Below are 20,409 nucleotides of genomic sequence, written 5' to 3' on the forward strand. Positions count from 1 at the left end.
TTGGGCCCATGTGGACAGAAGTGAAAAGGGCCAAGGCAATATGGGTGGGGCCTGGGTGACATTTCCTACTGCTCTCTGCACACCTTCCTCCTCTCAGGAACTGAGGTCCGAGGGGTTAACTGGCCAGAAAGGTGACAGAGGAGGATTTGAATCCAGATCAAATAACCACGACCAAACGACCACGGAGCCCTGACTCCATGCTTTGCCTCTTCGCCTGCATCTGCCCATGTCTATAACAAGCAGGCAGGAGTCTAACTATGAATTTTAAAATTTCATCTTAAAACTTGTTCACTCAATTAAGGTGGATGCTTTTAAAGGCAAATTTAATTATTTTGAGTTCAATAAAAGCCTTTTAATAAGATGAACATCATGATTTCAGGCCCCCACTTCCAGGCTTATCAGTTATGGTGAGGTGGGGACCCACCCTGAGGGAGGGAGTGGAGGGGGGTGAGGGCCTGGAGGGAGGGAAGGGGGGTGAGGGCCTGGAGGGAGGGGAGGGGGTGAGGGGCATGGAGGGAGGGGAGGGGGGTGAGGGCCTGGAGGGAGGGGAGGGGTGGTGAGGGCCTGGAGGGAGGTGAGGGGTGGTGAGGGCATGGAGGGAGGGGAGGGGGGTGAGGGCATGGAGGGAGGGGAGGGGGGTGAGGGCATGGAGGGAGGAGAGGGAGGTCAAGGGCCTGGAGGGAGGGGAGGGGGTGAGGACCTGGAGGAAGGGGAGGGGGGGTGACGGCATGGAGGGAGGGGAGGGGTGGTGAGAGCCTGGAAGGAAGGGAGTGGGTGAGGGCCTGGAGGGAGGGGAGGGGGAGTGAGGGCCTGGAGGGAGGGAAGGGTGGTGAGAGCCTGGAAGGAGGGGAGGGGGTGAGGGCCTGGAGGGAGGGGAGGGAGGAGAGGGGGGTCAAGGGCCTGGAGGGAGGGGAGGGAGGAGAGGAGGGGTCTAGGGCCTGGAGGGAGGGGAGGGAGAGGAGGGGGGTCAAGGGCCTGGAGGGAGGGGAGGGGAGGGGGCGAGGGCCTGGAGGGGAGGGCGGCGCGTGCCAGCACACCACACACGCGCACACACGCACACACACACGCGTGGATATTTATTTTAAAATTTACTCTCACATCCAAATGCACCATTTGTTCCAAATTATTTGCGAGGCCTCTGCGGTCTTGTGTTATCCCCGGCAGCAGGGGTGAAGGCAGCGCGGCGCGCCGACCCCCGGGAACCACCGCAATCACCGCGACTGGCAGCGGCGCGAGCCGACCCCGCCCCCCTCCCTCCCTCGCGGCCCCCGCCCCCCTCCTCCCTCCCTCGCGGCCCCCGCCCCCCTCCTCCGCGCGGGGGGGGGCGCGGGGGCGGCCCCGCCCCCGTCCAGGTGGGGCACGTGACGGAACCCCGGCCAATCAGGGCGCGCCTTCCCCGCGGCCGCAGTGATTGGCTCAGAGGCGGCCACGTGGCCTAAGCCAGGCCAATGGGATTCGATTCTGGGACTTCGGCTGCGGGCGTCGGGAGCCGGCTTCTTCCCTCCTGCTCCGGGGCGGCCGGGCGAGCGGCCGGGGAGGGGGACGTGCGCGGGAGGGACGTCAGGGGAAGAGCGTTTGACGGCGGGGGGCAGACGTCTCGGTGACGTCACAGTCGCCCATCGAGCCTGGTGGCCTCGCCCGGCCCCGCTCCACCTGTTGCTTTTCAGCTGCAGGAATCCGCAACCCCCAGGCCTGCAAACCCCGGCCGAGCTGGCGTTGGCTCGCTTGGCGGAGGAAGAGCCGATTCCAGGGCGGGGGCCCCGCCGAGTCTCCTCCAGGCCTTTGCTCGTGCAGGGCCCTGGTTCACTCTCTGCCCCTCTCCTCCCTGACCTCTGGAGCGGGGGGGGGGGGGGGACTGGAATCCAGCCTCCCCGCCCCCCGACAGCACGGGGTCCTGCCCCCGAGGCATTGTGCTGTGCTGCCGTCTGTGAGTCTGTCTGGACCACCAGGAGGTGGGTTCCTTGAGGTCAGAGGTCGGGCTTCAGGCGCTGGGACCCCCGAGCAGAGCCCAGCATGAGACCCTGTTTAAAAACCAAAAAAACCCCAGAAAACCAAGAGGCAGATGAATGAGATGAGATCTCCCCAGACAAGCGGCCAACCTCACTGGAGACCTTGACATGGTGCTTGGCGCCTAGTAGGTGCTCAACAAATAGTAGATACTCCGATTTCCGCCTTTATTCCTGACCGATTCAGTGATATGTGCTTGAGCCAGGTCAGAGGAGCGGGGAGGGTCTCCTTTTCGACCCAGGATGTCCTTCAGACAACCTCACAGGCACTGCGGCAACACTTTCTACAGTGACAGGCCCCCGGGAGAGTGGGCGCTCATGAGAGGCCGGGGGCTCTGGAGCCAGGCTGGGAGCGCACCGTGGGGTCCCACTGCCAACACCGGAGAGTAATGAGCTCCTTTGGTTTCTCATCAATTTTCCTTTCTTTTTTACTCCTAGGTTTTCCTCCACCAGAGAGGGAGAAAGCAAGACCGATGTGTGCCTCACATTCTGCCCTGATCATAGGACTCTACTCCCAGAGCTTACAGAACCGTGGGGTCGAGGCTGCAGGATGGTCATTCCCGGGGAATCAACTGTTGGGGCGCTGATCTTTAAAACACCTTGACCAGACGTCAAAGATGGTTCTGTTTAGAGAAATAAATGCGACTTTCTGTAGTGGGCACTGCGGGGAGCACACTCGGAACCCCGGGGATCCCTTTTAGACTCCTGTCTCCCCTTCCTGGCTTGCACGGGCCTTGCGAATGGCTGGTTCCTGGGAACCTCTCTGAGGGCCACCCTGGGGCTTGGGAAACTCCTCACTGCTGCGCTCTCACACCCAAGAATCCAGGAGCATCTCAGAGTCTACTTTTCACCCAGAAGCACCTCACACCCCAGAGCTCCCCACAGTCCCTTTGGGATCTTTGGGATCAGGCTGTGGCGGGGACTTTGCCTAAACCCCCTCGCTACTTTGCTTCGTTTTTCCTCCTCTGTCCTCTCCCCAGTTTCCTTAACCGTCTCCCGTGGCAGCGCTCCCTTCATACGTCCCTTCTTACAAATCCATGCCTCAGTGTTTCCTTCTGGAAGGGACTCACATAAGGCCAGTTTCTTTCTTGCTAGACCTTATCAGAGCCTTAGCACGATTTTTCCAAGAGGGAAGAAAAGTAGGTTAACACCTTACAAACTCTTTTAACCCCAATTAATGAAAGAGGGAGTTAATTTTATTTATTTTTATTTTTTAAATTTTTTTTAAGAGGTGAGTTAATTTTAAACCCCTTTGTTAGAACCACCTGCCTGAGCTAGTGTTTTCACTGGGCTCCAGGGATGCTGCTTGAACTGGAACAGAGGTCTCGGGCCCCCCAGCAGCTCAGCAGCCTCCCTCCCTCCCCACTAAATGGGCCCTGGGACCGTTGCTGAGCGCGGTGGGGGACAGGGGAAGGCAATGCAGCCAAAGAAGTAAAAAAGCCTCGTTCCAAAGAATTGTAAAATTTATTGTATAAGTATTGCAGCTTTTCAGAATGTCATCATTGCCACTAATGATTATTGATACACAACAAGCGATTTCATCAGGCCTGTGGATTGGCATCCAAATACAGAGTCTTACGCGGCAGCGACGTGGGCGCCGCACCCAGCGTGCCACGGAGAATTTACATGAGTTTAACTTGAACAGAACTTGGGAAAACAGGGCTGCAAAGGTGAGCGGTTCCAACGCCAAGAACGCAACATAAAAGCGTGCCATCAGCACACCACCATGGAATCAGGCAGGCAAACGAGAACGCGTGTCCTTCTGGGCTCTATAGTACAGCAGAATTTGAAGCGCAGTTTCCAGGAAACAAACAAACAAAAACAAAACAAAAACACTTTTATTTTTTCCTTATCATCAGGATGTTTTATGGATCTGGAAGCTTTGTGTGCGTGTAGAGAACGATTTCTGAAACATACAATTCAGAGAGGAGACGAGGACAGGGATTGGACTCGGTTCTTGCCCTGCCCTGGGGTTCGCTAGATGGTGGGGGTGGGGGTGGGCTGGGGGGAGTTTCAGCTCTTTGCAAAGATCACCGGGGCTTCGGGGGGGACAGAGATGGCTTAGTGCCCCTTCCTAAGTTGGTCTGCGGAGACCTGGCCTTTGTGGGAGAAATGCTCTTTCTTCCTCGGGGGGTAGGAAATGTGATGGACAAGCAGGGAAACGATGAGGAGTAGAGGAAGCCCAACCTGGTCCCCCTCCAACCAGCCACAGCTGAGGACCCCCAAACTTTTTACTGGAAAAAGGAGGTCTCCTCAGGGGTGCTCGGAATCTTTTCAAAGATAACGGCACGACAGCCAACATCCAGAGGAATGAGTGCACCCCCAGCTCTGGGGTCCAGCAGAGAAACCAAGAGCTTAGCTGTTTCCAGAAACACACACCCCAGGTTTTCTGGGGATGTGTCCCGACTTGGACAAGCTGCTCTGCCCTGAGCCTCTGCAACCGGCATCTGCCGGGCATGAAGCCCGGGGGCGCTGCAGCATCGAGCCCTGGACTGCAATCCTGGGGTGCAATTGGAGGGGTGTGCTCTGCCCTCAAGCCAGCTGAGGTCAGGGAGCCACTCCCCCGCCTCCTTCCAAACACGGCAAATGCAGACCACACCACCAACCAACGGGATTCCAACAGCTTGGCTCAAGACCTGGGGACCTGCACAGTCCGGGGCCATTTCTAGGCTTACAAGTCACATGGGAGTCAAACACTGCATCTGACAAGACGGTGGTGGGTGGGTGCGTGGGTGGGACACGGGAGGGCAGGGCGATGGGGATATTTGAGAAGCTGCAGCCCTTTGTTGACCTAGAGTGGGAAGGTCAGTCCCCGGGGCAGAGGGGCAGAGGGGGTGGGGATGGGGGTTCGGTGTCACTGTCCAGGGATGCCCCCATCTGGTGACAAGAGGGCACTCCTTCCTCAGTAAGGCACTAGGGAGGCTCTTCACATAGAGGAAAGCTACAGTTTTTAAAAATTTTATCTATAAATGTGTCCCTGTACCTTTTAGGACAAATTAATACCGATGTTTCTGCACGACTTCTGAAAAGAATCCTCTTTGAGAAGCAAAGTTTAGGCTGAAGACCACCCCACCACCACCACCACCACCGCCACCCCGACCTCGCCACGGAGAGGCAGGTGTTATTGTCAAAGTACAAGAACTTTCCGCCAGGCTGGCCGGCGGCCACTCAGACCCCATGTTTATCTGTTGGTCACCGTGTTGGGGAAGGGTACGTAGAAATAGAGTCCAAATGGTCAGAACGTCAAAACTGTTCTCAGGCGTTTAAGTAATAAAAAAGTTGCTTAAAAACAAGAGTTATTGCCCGGATGCCTCCTCTTATGTTAGTCTGCTAGTTAGTGTTCTGCCAAAATGAAAAGACAGCTCCGTGCGGAGGGGCTCGGGGCGGGGGGGGCGGGGGGCTGCTCTTCCATCTGGGGGATCACCCCATGGAATGTGAACAAGTCCTCAGTGGGAGGAAGAACCTGCAGCTCCAGCCACTGTCCCTGGTCGACCCCAGGGACCCCCACTCCATGTCCCACCTGTCGCCACCGCGCACTACACCTGCGCCGCTCACGCGCCCTCACCTGCGCACCACCAGGGGATCCCGCCACACCGCAGCCTACTCAGGAAAATCCTGGTAGACAAGACTCGTATCCGCTAAAGAGGCTGTGAAAACACAGATAAATAAGCACATCGAACATGATTGTTTCCACGGGGAGAGGGAACGAAAATGCGGGAGAGCAGAAGGTAAAGAATTGTGCTTTGAAAACATAAAAGCACAGGTTCGACTGGTTTTTTTGTTGTCCTTTTAACCCTTTTGCATGTCCTGGGAGAAATCGGGGCATGTCGCTTTTTCATCTCTGGGGTTCCGTTTGTTGGCCTGTTAGGTGAGAATTGCTACGTAAAGAGAAAGGAACGAGGTCAAATTCCTAATACTCCGGGCCTTTCTGACCTGTCGGTGGCCTCCACCGACCGACCTCAGCTGATAAATCCTGGAGCCAGCGCATCGCCCCTGAAGCGCTCTGGGCAAAGCAGCCACCCAAGCCCCCTCTGGGGGCAGGGAAGGGGGGGTCCCCGGCAACACGCGCGGGGAGCAGCTGCGGCTGGAGGTGGGTGGGGGCGGGGGCGAGGCTTCATGCTTTAAAAAAAACAAAACAAAACAAAACAAAACCAGGAGGAAAAACTAAGATTCTTCCAGAAGTTTATTTTCATCTCGGGAAAGGCAAAGCCACCACCTGCAACTTGGTGCCTAGAGTAACTTCCCTATTGGGTTTGCCATCCCAAGGCTGTTCTGGCCCAGAGGGGGAAACTGTCTCCTTCGGTGGGGAATGTATAACGAGGTAACAACCTATCGCTAGCCAGAAGCTTCCACTTCGCAGGAAAGCGGCCCCTCCGGAAAGCTCTCCAAACTCCGTGTCGAGCCCGCCCTCTGCCTGACGCCGACTGTGAAATTTCCACATTTCTCCCTTAAAAGTCTCGACAGACATGATAGGAGTTTCCATCAGACAAGCACTGACATATTTATATTAAAAAATAGTGCAAAAGCTCAACATTTATATAAATAACTCTAAACCCCTGCTTTGTACTTTTTTTTTCTTTACAAGGTAATACACGCTTTCTGAGTTGGCACTCAAAAATTGCCATTTTTTTTCTCTTCTAGTTCAGAAAACAACTTTTTTTTTTTAATAGGCCTCTTCTAATACAAAAATACTCCTGCCCTCACAATACAGTTTCTCTTATTTTATATATATTTATATATATATAATATTGCAGATCTTTAAACAAAGGTTTTGTGCAAATATGTCTTTAAAGTTAAGTGAAATCATCATAAACAAACAAAAGAAAAGAAGCATTCACGCACGCAGCTCAACTAGAAACAGAAAAGACTAGGGTAGATTTTGTGTGTGTGTGTGTTGTTTTTTGTTTTTTTTTTTTTTCTCTTTTGCCTTCAAGACACAGCTCAACAAAGAAACGTGGTTTTTTGCAAGCTTTCTTAGCTTGTGCATTCAGACCACACAGAACATGTAAATATTTATACACAGAGAGAGGGGGAGAGGATGGTTACGCGCCGCGTGTGGTGGCTGCCGCCCGGTCCTCCTCTGTCTTCTCGTCTAAGAGGTGCGGAGCGTGTTGTCTTCTCCCTACCGCTGCCCCGGCCCCGGGGTGCCTAGAGAGGGTGCCCTTTCGGTTTATCCTTTTCTTTGCTCCAGGCAGCTGTGCTCTCCAGGGGGGCGATGTGTGCATGGGGGAGCCGGGTCCCCTCCAGCAAGGAGGGCGGCCCGCTGCTCTGCTGGTGCTGGAAGGCCGGGGACCCCGGGTAGTGGCCGATGACCTCGCTGTAGGTGGGGGGCGGCCCCTCCATGCGCCCGCCGCCCCCGTAGCACGTGGCGCTGATGCCCGAGTTACTGCTGGGGGGGCAGGGGCCGCCCAACATGGCACTGTCCATCAGGTCGCTGTCGAAGATGGTTCTGTTCGGGGGCGCGCGCACCGACTCGCGGTTCAGCTCCAGCTGCTGCTCCGGGTCCCGCAGCTGGAGGGTGCAGGGGCCCTGGTAGGGCGGGGGCTCCTCCCCGTCCGACAGCGAGATGGTGGGCGGCAGGTCGATCTGGTGCTGCAGGTACGGGTAGGTGGGCTGGAAGCGGTGGAAGCGGTCCCGCTGGGTGAAGGGGGGCACGGCCAGGCGGTCGGTGGGCCTCGGAGGGGCATAGACCTGCGGCTGCGGGGGCAGAGCAGAGTGAGGGCCCTCCACCCCGAAGCAGCCCGAGGCGGTGGGGTCTGGCTGCCTGGGGGGGACCCTCTGCTCTCTGGGGGTGGGGTGGGGGAGGGAGGGGTGCACTGGGGAGCCCTGGATGGGATCCTCATCACTGAGTTGGAAGAGGGGCAACTTTTGTCCTCCAGCCTGTGGACCCTGTGGGCCCCCCACTGCGGGGTGGGAGAGGGTGAGCGGCTGGCGCGGGCGGTGCCAGCAGCCAAGGACAATTCTTCAGAGAAGGGCACAGAGGTGAGCCTGGCAGCCACACTCCTGCGGCCAGGGGAGGCGCCTCCGGCTTGGAGAGGGGACTTGCCGGGCAGATGGCCGGAGGCGTCCACTACAGCACCCCGGGGGGCGGGGGGCGGGGGGCAGCAGGCAGGGGACTGGGGCCGCACGGGGGGCTCACCTCTGGGATTCCGCTGCCCGACACCGTGCTCTCGGACGGCCAGAGGCATCCTTCCTGTGTGGGGACGAGAGGGGCAGGGTCAGCAGGCTGAGCACAGGTGAGCGCACACAGGGTCAACTGGCTTTGTGCCTGACATCTTCTCTTTGGAGTCGCATCTGGCAGCCATCGGCCACCCTCCATCCCCACCTCTGCTACCCCGGCCTGGGGCCCTCACCACTTCTCAGATGTGACCCCAACTGCCTACAGCTGACCTGTAGGCTCCGCCTTCTTAAGACCCTCCAGCAGCTGCCCGCGTGCCTTAGGCTGATGAGGAAGCCTGGCGAGACCTGGCCCTCCCAGTGCAGACACTGCACCGAGAGCTGAGTGGGCCCAGCTGGTAGGAGGCCGTGCTGGGATCCAAACCCTCACCTGCTCGCTTCCAGACCCACCTGGGCTCAGGCCAATCCTGGCTGTGTAGCTCCGGGCCGGGCCACTGGCATGGCCCATGTGCGGTCCAGGACCTTGACCTGGACCACGTGCTTGCAGCGTGATCTTGGCAAGTTACTAAACTTCCAGAACTTTTGAGGGGTAGACTATGCCAAGGAGCGCACGTGGCCCTCTGTGACTACATGAAAGTGCTGGGGGCCAGGCTGACGCACCTTCTAATGCAAAGGGTCATGCATGTACCTTAGGGCCTTTGCACCGGCCGCCCCACTGCACCGGCAGCCCCGCAGACCTCCTCTGACACTGCCATCTAAAGGGCCCGCCCCCATTTACAATCCTGGCATGGGCTAACTTCCTTCCCAGCAGCTCTCTTACCTGTAACCAACTTGTCTCTATTTATTTACCTCTTTACAGCCTGTCTCAACCTGTATACCAGGAGCCCAGTTCACGGGTACAGAAATACTGGACAAAGTTAGTTAATGAGCTAAGTGCCCCCATGCAGCTGCTCTGCCACCAAATAATGATGGGGTCAGTCAACAAAGGCGGAAGGTGGTACCGCTTCCATACCAAGTGTGTAGCTGCCACCTCAGGAAGCTCACACCCTCTTGCTCTGAGATTTCCCCACGGGTGGCCGGGCCGCATGGGCTGAGTTGGGCACATGCCACGTGCCATCTCAGGCCTCGGGGAGAGACCCAAGGGACGTGGGACCCCGCACCAGGCTCAGTTTGTCTGAGAGGCAAACCCAGACAATGCTGGTTATGTGGTGACGGATAGCCCTGGGCCCGGGGGGAAGGATGTCGTCTCTGAATTTCACAGCTTTCTAGAGATGGAGATAAACTGTACGTGGGGACGCCTGGGTGGCTCAGAGGCTGAGCCTCTGCCTTCGGCTCAGGTCATGATCCCGGGGTCCTGGGATCGAGTCCCTCATTGGGCGCCCTGCAGGGGGCCTGCTTCTCCCTCTGCCTGTGTCTCTCACGAATAAACAAAAATCTTTAAAAAATAAATAAATAAACTGTACATATTCAAAGTATGCAATTTGGTTAAGTTTTGGTGCGTGCATACACCAGAGACCCGTGACTACAATCAAAATATCTAGCGCTCCAAAGGTTTCCTTGGGGCTCGTTATCCTGGGGGCTCCCGGTCTCACCCAGTTGGGGCCGGAGGGTGACCTGGAGAGGGGGCTGGGTGCACAGAGAAGTGCAGTTGCCTACATGGCCACTGGGGGGCTCTGTGGCTCACAACGGTCCCACCGGGAAAGCACCCATGAGCTCTCCTTGCGGTCTCTAGTAGGTTCCAGGTGGTAGGATGCAGCAAGCGGCCACACAGCCTTGCTGTTGGCGTGGTCAAAGGCCGTTTTGTTACTGATATTAGTCATGTTATCAATCGTTGTCTCGGTGCCAGACACTGCACCGAGAGCTGAGTGGGCCCAGCTGGTAGGAGGCCGTGCTGGGATCCAAACCCTCACCTGCTCGCTTCCAGACCCACCTGGGCTCAGGCCAATCCTGGCTGTGTAGCTCCAGGGCCGGGCCACTGGCATGGCCCATGTGCGTGCCAGGAAGCCGATGGGCACGTCCACCCGCTCCTCACTAGGGTCAGGGGCCCCGGGTGGTGGATGCATGCAGCTAAGGCCAGCTTGGATGAGAGGTGACCCAGATACACTCCTGCCTAAAACCTTCCCACGAGTCCCTCTGTCCCGGGCTCTGCATGACGTGGCCAACAACCTCTTCCCACCACTGCCCTCCCCCCCCCCGCCACTCCCAGTCCCAACAGAGTGGTTAGCTACCTGGCACCACCCAGGAAGCTTAAGGAAACACCCATCAATGCCCCAGGAGCCCCACCATAGAGCCCCAAACCACCCACCAGCCTTGTCAGCTGACTACCTCCAACGTGTGCACCTGGAAGTCACTTCCTCCTCCAGGGAGCCTTCCAGGAACCACCCACCACCACCCCTGCCTCCCAGGCTCCCATGGCATCTCAGCTCCTATATCGGCCTGGCTCGCTGTACAGTAATCGAACGTCCAGCTGGCTGCCCTGTCCCTGATTTAGAAGCCTTGTGCCTGCAGAAGCCGCTCGGGAAGCGGGAGACCCATGCCAGGGCTGATTTGGGGACAAAATGAACAAAGGGTTGCCCCATCCAATTTCCTGGCTGAGCCTCTAGTCTGAATCCATCCTGCCCCATGCTGAGCAGGCTTCACGCACAAACCGTCTTCCAAGAGACCTATGGGTGACGTGACCGTTGCTGTTCAAGATGCATAAACTTTGGGGGAATAAGCTGATAAGGGGAGGAATTCAAAGCAGGGAATGTTTGAAAACAAAGCTCAGGGACCCAGGAGCAGCTCAGAAATGAGCAGGAGGCTTCCTGGGTGGGGTTGGTGGCACCTATACACCTGCTTACCTGTGCCAGGTGGCTCCGTACCTGCCTCACAGGGCACATCCCCCCCACCCGCCAACTCCAGGACAAGCCCCTGCAGACCCATCTTCCGTGCCGCCGTCAGGGCAAGATCACCACTGCTGTTACCACAACACAATATAGTGTGGCTTCCCTGGGAACAGCCCCGGGCGGGGAAGTGACGTTCTAGGGCCAGTGGCGTACCTGCACTTGAGCCTTATTCTCGGACAGATGAGCAAATGGGGTCCCCCTGGAAAGGAACCGAGGCAGGACAGTCAGGCCAGGGGCAGGCCCAGCCCCAGGCGGAGAGTGCCCAGGTTTGGGGTGTCTGTGGGAGGTCACGGGGCCCTGAGACTCCTGAGACGCAGGCTGTCTGGCAGGGAGGGGTCCCCAAGGGAGCTGCCACACTTGCTGCAGGCCTAACGAGGCTGTGTTTACCCAGCCGGGCATCCCCAGGGGCCCATGCAGGTGGCTGGGTAGATGGGGCGGGGACTTTTCTGTGGCTCCAGGTGTCTGGGAATCAGGGCCAGGATCTTAACCCTCTGTCTGGGCACAAAGTCCCAGGTGCTGCCCACGGGGCTGTCTCCCTGCCCCCGGTGGCAGCAAGGATCCCTCACGCTGGAACTTGCGCCACGGCCCCAGCCCGCTGGGCGAGCGGTGTCCTCAGTGACCACACCCAGGGGCAGGCAGCAGAAGGGCCAGCTCCACCCGTCTGGCAGAGTGGGGCTCAGAGGGCGAGAAGGCCCACCCCGGGCACGGGCCACCCGGCTCGCATCTTCTCCCTTGCCCCAGCATGTGAGGTGGCACAGGGGGCCGGGGCTCTTCGCACCGCCGCTGACAAGCTGCAGCGGCTTCAGGCCAACACGCCCACCTGTCTGGGCCCCGGTTTCTCCCCCGTGGGATGGGGTTTCCGGGCTGCCTGTGAGCCGGGGAGGCACACCCTCGGCACAGCCACCTGGGGGACAGGCACAGCAGACACACGGGTGAGCCCTGGCCGGAGCAGCGGCGCCCAGTGCCCTCCGGATGCCTGCTGAGCCTCGGGCCGGGGGACCCAGCGGAGGCTCCTCGCCCTGGCCACCTGCTGACCGCCCCGCCGCGCCGCAGCCTGATGTGGGGGGACACGCCCGAACCTGCCGGGGACCCGGCTCGACCCGGCTCAGCCCCGCAGGCTCTGGGTACTGCCACCAACCCCGGGCGGCCATCCCCAGACCTGGGAGGCCACCCCCGGTGCCACCCTCCCATGCTGTCGCTGTCCTCCCAGGCTCAGAGGTGTGCTCGGGCCACGGCCCTGGGGCCACCCCCGTGCCAGCTTCTCCCTGCAAATCCCAGCCTGCCCTTCAGACAGCCTGCTCCTGCCAGGCGAAGTCACACAGCGCCCGTGTGGGGGCAGAAACCACTCGGGGGTGAGCTGCGCCCCCACCTCGGTCCACCGGCTGCAGGGCGCCGAGCTGGCAGTGCACAGTGCAGCGCCCAGGGTGCAGGGAGTAGGGGGCCCAGCGCTCAGAGCTGCAGAAAGGCAGGCCTCCCCTCCCCCGCCGGGCCCCCACGTTGTGGAGTCTTGAGGGGCAATTTCTGGGGCAACTTCTGGGGCTTCCAGGATGCAGGTGAAGCTCACCATTCCAGTAAGATACCAAAACGCAGTATTCACAGCAAGGACGCTCCCAGCCCAGCGTTTGCCTCACCTGCCTGGACCCGTCGTCACTTCCTCCTTCAGGGTTTGGCCTAAGAGGCTCATCCTGACCAAACTCGGCCCCCTGGCGTTCTCGGGGGGCAGGGACGGACGGGCGGGTGAGGGACGGAGGGACGAGCGACCGAGGGGACGGAGGAGCCTGCACCGTCCCGGCCCGCAGTGCTCGGCCTCTCGCCCCGCGCTAAGCCCGCAGCCTCCGGGGAGCGGCCCGATCGGGGCCCCTCTCGCAACGAGTGGCAACGGGAGCCCCCTTTCATGGGTGGAGTGGCCAGGACCCTGGGGCTGGAGGGCCTTTCCGGGGTGACCTGCGGTGTCCAAAACACTGTGCGTCCCCGGCCCAGATGCCTGCGGGCCGTTGAGAAGAGGGAAGGGCCACCTCCCGCCAGTCTGGGCCAAGGCGGCAGGACTCCGGGCACCTTGCCCTCCGCCCGTCCCCCGAGCACCCTGACCCGGGGCTCCCCGTGCCGACGGGAGGGGCAGGGCACTTACCGAGGAGAGGGCGTCTTCCCTCCTCCTGCCCTGGCTGTGCCGGCCGATGAAGGAGCGCGCAGACAGCTTGTAGTGGCTCAGCAGGCACGTGATCACCACCACCATCACCATCACCACCACCACGATGATGGTGATCTCAACAAACTCCAGCTCTGCTGCAAGACCGGGGGAGACGCGTGAGCCTTGGGGGACCCCGAAGCAGGCCACGGGCTCAGGGCCCAGCCCTTGTGAGCGCTCGCTCACCCTCCCTGCACACCCAACGCTCACACCCAACTCTCATCACTGACACACAACGCTCACACACACCGATGCTCACACTACAACCCTCACACATCCCAATGCTCACATTCTAGTACTCCCTTCCCAACACTCACACACACGAGTGCTCACACCCCAATGCTCACACCCCAACGCTCACACTGCAACACTCACACAACCCAATACTCATCAAGATACAAACTCCAACACTCACACCCCAACACTCACACACACCTGTGCTCACACCCCAACACTCACACCCCAACGCTCACACTGCAACACTCACACAACCCAATACTCACACCCCAACACTCATCAAGAGAGAAACTCCAACACTCACACCCCAACACTCACACACACCAGTGCTCACACCCCAATGCTCACACCCCAACGCTCACACTGCAACACTCACACAACCCAATACTCATCAAGATACAAACTCCAACACTCACACCCCAACACTCACACACACCTGTGCTCACACCCCAACACTCACACCCCAACGCTCACACTGCAACACTCACACAACCCAATACTCACACCCCAACACTCATCAAGAGAGAAACTCCAACACTCACACCCCAACACTCACACACACCAGTGCTCACACCCCAATGCTCACACCCCAAACGCTCACACTGTAACACTCACACACCCCAACACTCACACCCCAACACTCAAGACACAAACTCCAACACTCACACCTCAACAGTCATACCTTAATGCTCACACATACACACAGCCCAACATTCACACACCCAACACTCACACTCCAACACACACCCCAACACTCACCAGACACACACCCCAATGCTCACACATGCAACACTCACACCCCAACACACCCCAATGCTCACACCAACACTCACACACCCCAACTCACCACAGACACACACCCCAATGCTCACACATGTAACACTCACACCCCAACACACCTCAATGCTCACACCAACACTCACACACCCCAATGCTCACACACCCCAACACTCACCACAGACACACACCCTAACACTCACACCCCAACACACACCCCAACACCCACACCACACACAACCCAATGCTCACACACCACATTCACACTTACCACAGACACACACCCCAACATTCATACCCCCACATTCACACCCCAATACTCACACACACACACCTTCCCCCAAATACAAATAAACACAGATAACACACAAACATAAACACCACAGATACCCCCCAACATATTTATCACGAACACACCGCACCCCCCAACAGGATAGGAATGTGTGAGGATATCCCCCCCCCAGCTCTCAGGAGAGAAGCCTCAGAAAAACCACATTCCGGGTGCCTGCAGATGCTGCCATTCTCTTTTCTTTTCTTTTTTTTTTCTTTTTTTTTTTTTGATGTTGTTTTGTTTTTCCCCTCGAAGGCGGAAAAACCCTCAAGTGCTGGAAAAGGAAGAAGGTTATTTTGATCCTGCCAGAGCCGGGGCGGTTTCTGCTGACTCGAGCGGGTCCGTGTCGAGGCGGCTCGGCAGCTGCCCGCGGCCGGTGCCAGCAGAGCCCCCAGCCATGGGCGAGGTGCCAGCGCCCAGGGCCGCCGGGGACCCGGGGGGTGACGGGGCAGACGGGGCAGCGGTCGGCAGCACTGGGGCCCGGCCCCACCGGCCTTGCCCAGCCCACAGCTGCCCACGGGGGGCAGCGCCCCCCACCTCCCGCTGCTAACGAGCAATTAGCTGAGGGCTCCCCAGGGCACAGGTTCAAGCTCAAGGCCACGGATTCAGCGCTTCTTCCTCCAAGAGACCGCGGCTGGAGGGGTGGGGGAGGAGCAACAGGCTGCACGTGGTGTGGCCTCAAGGGCTCTGGGCCCTCACGCTGGACCACCCAAACTCCACCCGGGCGAAAGCCAGCCTTTCCTGCCTCAGTTTCCCTATGGCTTCCAGCAGGAAAGCAACGCATCCTAGGTGGGAAGATTACTGTTTGCAAAACGGTGGAAGCTTCTCCACACTGAACCCCCCGACACTCACACTTCAACTTCCTCTCCGAAGCCCTGGCCAGCCCATCCCGGCACACCAGCGCCCCAGGATGCCTGCCCGCTCGTGCCACGTTCTGTGTGCCCGGCTGGACCGGTGTTTACTGATTACGCCTCTAATACCTACGGCTCTTAGGAAGTCAGGGTGAGCCTCCCCACTGGGCGACATGGGACGACCTCTGGGCACACTGGCGGCTGTCGCACCTGGGGGCCCTTGGGCATCTACTGGGTGGGGGCTGCTACAGCGCGGGGGATGCCCCACGACAGGCAGTGACGGGTCCACAGCGCCAGGGCTGAGCGTACATTCGGGCCCTTTCATCATTCTATCTCACGGGCCAGGAGAGCAAGGTCCAGAGGTCGAGTGACAGACTCAGCCCAAGGGCCCTACGTGCCGGCTCCTCCCAGTCAGCCATGTGCTGGCCGCCCTCCTCTGCACCCAGGAATTCAACCTGGAGCTTGGGCCTTGGCTCTGGTTCCCAGGTGGGAGTGCGACCCACCTTGCCCCAGAGGGCCCCGGAGGGCGGACGAACCGGCCGGGGACTTCGGTGAGACTTCATGAGTGCTGAGAGCACTGGGCCCTGCCCAGCAGGAGACGGATCACCAGGCCTGGACCCACAGGAGGGACACCCTCACCTTCCTGCCAGGAGGGCGGGCAGCAAGGCCTGGGTTAGGCCTCAGACCCAGCGACCGTGGCCACACCTCCTGCCTCCCCAGACAGTTTGCTCCGGGGCCTTGGCGGCCTGTTCTGACTCCCCAGGGCCCGGCCCTGCCTGTTAGGGCCCAGGATAAAGCCGCCCATTCAGGGGACACACAGGCTTGCTTTGTGCAACCCCCACGCCCTCCCTCCTCAGAGGGGCCTACGATTCCCCTCCCCGGCCCTGTGCACTCTTCACCCCAACCGGGACCAGGGCCTGTCGCCCTGGTCGGTAGGTTCCCCTCTGCCCCCTCCGGCTGCTGTCTCGGGCCCTGCCCACACCAGCCCGGAGGAAGGAGGTGCCTGGAGGAAGGAGGTGCACAGCCGGCTGTCTTTGTCCTTGTCCCTGGCCGGGTGGGGCAGCGAGACAGCAGCTGTGGCAGGACGGCAAGGGGGCAGTGGGAGAGGCCCCAGCGGGTGTGACAAGCTCTCCACCGCTCTCCTGACCCCACCAGGCCGGACCAACAGGGCAGGAGAACACGTTTCTGTGAGAGAATCACCCCCAGAAATGAGCATGGCATCCTAAAAGCACTACTGTGACCACCCCAGGGCCCTGGGCCATAACCCGGGACGGCCAGGACCCAGGAAATCCACACGGGTGACGGGAGGGAGAACCTCTCAGAGGAAGAGACACTACGACTGATGTCTGGGCTGCACTTGGGAAGCCCAAGGCCTGGGTGTAGGACCAGAAGAGCAGGGAGGCCCCCGAGGGTTCCTGGGCCAGCTCCGTGTGACCCTGGACCTCACTGCCGGGGCCCCCACAGCCTCCCCACGGGAAAGGAGGCAGAGGGCACCTGGTGGCAGAGCTGCATGTGGATGACGTGCTCGGCACTCGGGAGCACTCCCTCAGTGACCACGATTACTGGGGGGCTCCCAGCACTCCAGGACGGCAAAACAAGGGAAGCCCAAGCCCCTATGCTGACCAAGAGAAGGTTAAGCTGGCCGTGCTGGGTACTCCAGGCCAGGCCCGGCCCGGCCCAGCCCCGGCATGGGTGGGTGGAGGCACTGAGGGTCCAGAAGCCTCCGGCCAGCAGCTGGTTCACACCAACCCACAAGGCAGAGCACACCTCTGGGTGTTCTGGCCTCGGCCGTGGGGCGAGGGGGTTGTGGTCCTGCCGACAGCACCTCCGTGCGCTCTCATTCAGGGGGCTGCTTCCAGAAGAATCCACCTTTGGGGGCAGAACACACCTTCTCCAGGAAATGTGCCAGGAAACCACCTGCTAGAGAGGGGGCAGACGGCAGGTGCATCCACAGCGCCCCCCACCACCCACGGGAACAGAGCTGAGGGGGGCTGCCTTCCTTCTACAGGCTGGTGCTGACTGCTGGGCCCTGGCGGGCGGCCTGGGCCTGTGCACTCCGACTCCTCTCTCCTGGGTCCAGGCAGGATTGTGAACTGAGCATGAGCCCCCTACCCCCGGACAGGCACGACTCCTTGGAACCCCAGCTGCCCGAGGCAGCCGGCCCCATGCTGTCACACCTCCCGATCTCTCCAGAACCCAGAAACCACCCGTGAAGCTCGCTGGCCTTTCGCTGGCAACACATGCAAGAGTTTTAAAAGCACTGGGCGGCCCAAGCCTGCAGGGAGGGTGGCCTGCGGGTTTCCAGCCACGAGACGGGCCCAAGTCGCTCAGCTGCTAAGGGCAGATATGGGGCCACCCTGATGCTGTCTCTGTTTCTTCACTCCGACAGACGCCCCTGCACCCGGACATAGGCCAGGTGCCCAGCACGGTGCACGCAGAATGGGTCCTATCACTGCCCGCCCTCCCCCTTCCCTGCCTTCAAGTCTCCCGTGACCACAGGAGTCACAGCCAAGGCCCGCTCACAAACGGAGTGGGACCTGAGCAAGAGGGGAGGGCGGGCTGGTCAACAGTCCCTGGAGCCGTTACTATGATCCCAGCAGCGACGACATCCACGCGGAGCCCGCTGCCTAGGAGCGTCTAGGAGGTGGGGGCCGCCCCCTCTGCCATTTTGCAGATGAGCACACTGAGGTGCAGGGAGAAGGCACCAGCCCACGCGCCTAGAGAGAGCAGGGCCGGGACTTCGGCCCAGAGCCTCCCTGAGGGTCTTGCTGCACTAAATCCTTAGTGCAATAAAGCACTTAAAGCAATCCTTAGTGTCCCCTCCCCACGTCCCGAGCACCTGCGAGTAAGGCTGGTGCTGCCTCCCTGCATCTGCCAGCTACAAGCTGTGTGACCCCAGGCACGCGGACCTCCGAGAGCCCCAGTTACAACCTGGCGTGGTGGACGTGAAGCAAACGTTGGAGCTCAGAGTGGGCAGGACACAGCGGGCTCCCCTGTCGCCATGTCTCACATGTCACCGACACCCCTCAGTCAGGCCGATGCTCTAGAAACACTGTTTGCCTGGGGCTGGCGTGCCCAACTGGCCTCTGCCCAGGGGTCGGGGGTTTGGAGTCAGGTGTGTCCAGCGTGGTCACCTTGGGTGGCAGCCAGACCCAAGGTCACGAGGGACTCGGGGCGCCTGTCCTGCTCCTGCTCCAAGGGCCTGGCTACAACAGGAGCCTCCGGGAGAAGAACACTTTGTTCCGGGCGCCGGGTCTGCTCGCCGTGGGGAGGGCGGGGGAGCGGCTCTGCCATTTTTCTTCCTAATTTCCCCCTTGGGGTGGGTGATAGATGCAGCAGGCTCTCGGGGGTGGCCAAGCCCATCTTCCACATGCAAAGTAAGGTCACTCTAATTTAATTTAGCGTCTTCTTTCCTGGTGAATAATTTCAAATTAACAGGCTCGTCTGCCTCCTCGGAGTGGCCTGACCCTCCCTTTTGTCTTCTCCTCCAGAGACGGACACAGTCACTTTGAGATGTTTGCACGCCCATCGCGGGTCCTCTCCCAGCCCGCCTGACACTGGGGAGGCAGCGTGCGCCCACCGCCCCCTAAATGCCAGGTGCGGCCCGCACGCTCACCGGCATCGCCTCAGTGGATCCTCACCGTCCTTCTGTAAAGCAGGTGCCAACATGCCCACGGCCCGCACCTGCTCTACGGCCCAGGAAAAGTGAGGCTGACAGAGGAGATGGCTGGCCAGAGGCCACACAACGCCGAGGCCCAGGGCCACCCCCGCAGCCCGTGCTTTCTGGGCCAGGCTCAGCCACCTAACCACACCCGGCGGGCCTGAGCACCGCGGCTCCAGGTCAGGAGCAGCCCGGGTTCCAGCAAAGGGCTCGCGTGGAATGGAACTGGTCACCAGGCTGGGTCAGGACTGCTGGGAGCATCACCTGCCATGTGGTCCCTGTGGGCAGGATTTGTGGCAGGTGGTACCCCCCTCCCCCTCCCCTGCCCCTAAAGTGGAGAAATATCACAGGAGGGTCAGGAAGGCCATCCCAGGCACTCGGCGGAGCTCTGGGCACGGAGCAGAGATCCTAACGGCTCCCATCTCTTCCGCTGCTACCTGCGCGCCAAGCGGGGTAGGGGGGGCCAAGGCAGGACAGGACTCCCCCTCTAATTCCCACAACAGCCCCCGGCGGGGAGGGAGCATCGGCCGCGCCACAGGCCAGCAGCCGAGTCGGAGCGCAGTCCTGGGCCCAGGCCGAGCCCGGTTCTCCTCCTCCCTGTGGTGGAACCCCAGCAACTGGGGAGGCCGGGACGCCCTCTCACACAATATGGGTTTTCAGTGAAGACTCAATTAAAATTAAATTAAAATGAAATACAATCGAGGCTGTAAAAGGAAGCCCATGGCATCAAAAACCGTTCCCGAACTCTCAACCAGATGCGTGACACGGCAAGAACGGACGGAGTTGTTCTTGTGGCTCGGGGATAGGAAGGCGTGAAATAGGACCTGGAGGATTTCGAGGGGATACGAGATCCATGGTTTCCACCGGCGACCACGGGGCGGGGGTTGCTGAGGCCTCTGCGGTTTGGAGCTGGCTGGCGTTCCTGGTTCCTGATCCCGTTAGTGAAGGTAAAGACCCGACTGTCTGGCATCCAAGGCTGTGGCCCCCCTGTTCTCGGTGACAGAGCCTCGACCGGATGGAACTCGGGAGCCTGGGCGCAAAGCCCGGCTCAGCCACTTCCCAGCCGGCCTGGGGAGGGGGCCGGGCGGACCTGGGCCGACACGCGCTCTTCCCTCTGCATTCTCACAATGCGTGAGAACCACACGCGTCCCGTACAGGTACTCTAAGGGAGTGTGACTGTCACTAAGTTTTCGATTAATCATCGGAGTAGCAGTTGGGTGCTGGAGCTCATTTCTCTTTCCTCAGCTGGAGAGCTGGGCCAGAGTCCACCTGGCTCCCGCCAGCCCCCAGGAGGTTTCCAGACCAGACGACCCCCCGCCGCCCGCCCCCCTTGTGTCTGCTCCCAGCGGAGGGGCAGCC

The 20,409-nt window shown here is 60.0% G+C and overlaps 1 protein-coding gene and 1 long non-coding RNA gene across 9 annotated transcripts in view; one reads left to right on the forward strand and one right to left on the reverse strand.

The window, feature by feature from the left end:
• The first annotated feature begins 1,523 nt into the window (after nucleotides 1-1,523).
• Nucleotides 1,524-2,615, forward strand: LOC112674173 (uncharacterized). Its single transcript, XR_003145285.3, has 2 exons — nucleotides 1,524-1,952; nucleotides 2,445-2,615. It is a non-coding gene; the product is annotated as an uncharacterized LOC112674173 (long non-coding RNA).
• Nucleotides 2,616-3,451: 836 nt separating this feature from the next.
• Nucleotides 3,452-20,409, reverse strand: part of PMEPA1 (prostate transmembrane protein, androgen induced 1) — a 56,851-nt gene continuing 39,893 nt past the window's right edge. For 5 of the 8 annotated variants that reach the window (XM_035705581.2, XM_025470501.3, XM_025470503.3 and 2 more), the window contains exons 2-4: nucleotides 13,137-13,291; nucleotides 8,146-8,199; nucleotides 3,452-7,703 (exon numbers count right to left, since the gene is read on the reverse strand). In XM_035705581.2, coding sequence (XP_035561474.2) covers nucleotides 7,155-7,703; nucleotides 8,146-8,199; nucleotides 13,137-13,291 — 758 coding nt within the window. In that variant the 3' untranslated portion in view covers nucleotides 3,452-7,154. Of the gene's footprint in view, nucleotides 7,704-8,145; nucleotides 8,200-13,136; nucleotides 13,292-18,320; nucleotides 18,599-20,409 lie in introns of those variants that run through there. The other 3 variants (XM_025470502.3, XM_035705578.2, XM_025470504.3) reach the window with 2 other exon arrangements.

This window comes from Canis lupus, chromosome 24 (genome assembly GCF_003254725.2).
Source record: "Canis lupus dingo isolate Sandy chromosome 24, ASM325472v2, whole genome shotgun sequence".
Classification (NCBI taxonomy): Eukaryota; Metazoa; Chordata; class Mammalia; order Carnivora; family Canidae; genus Canis; species Canis lupus.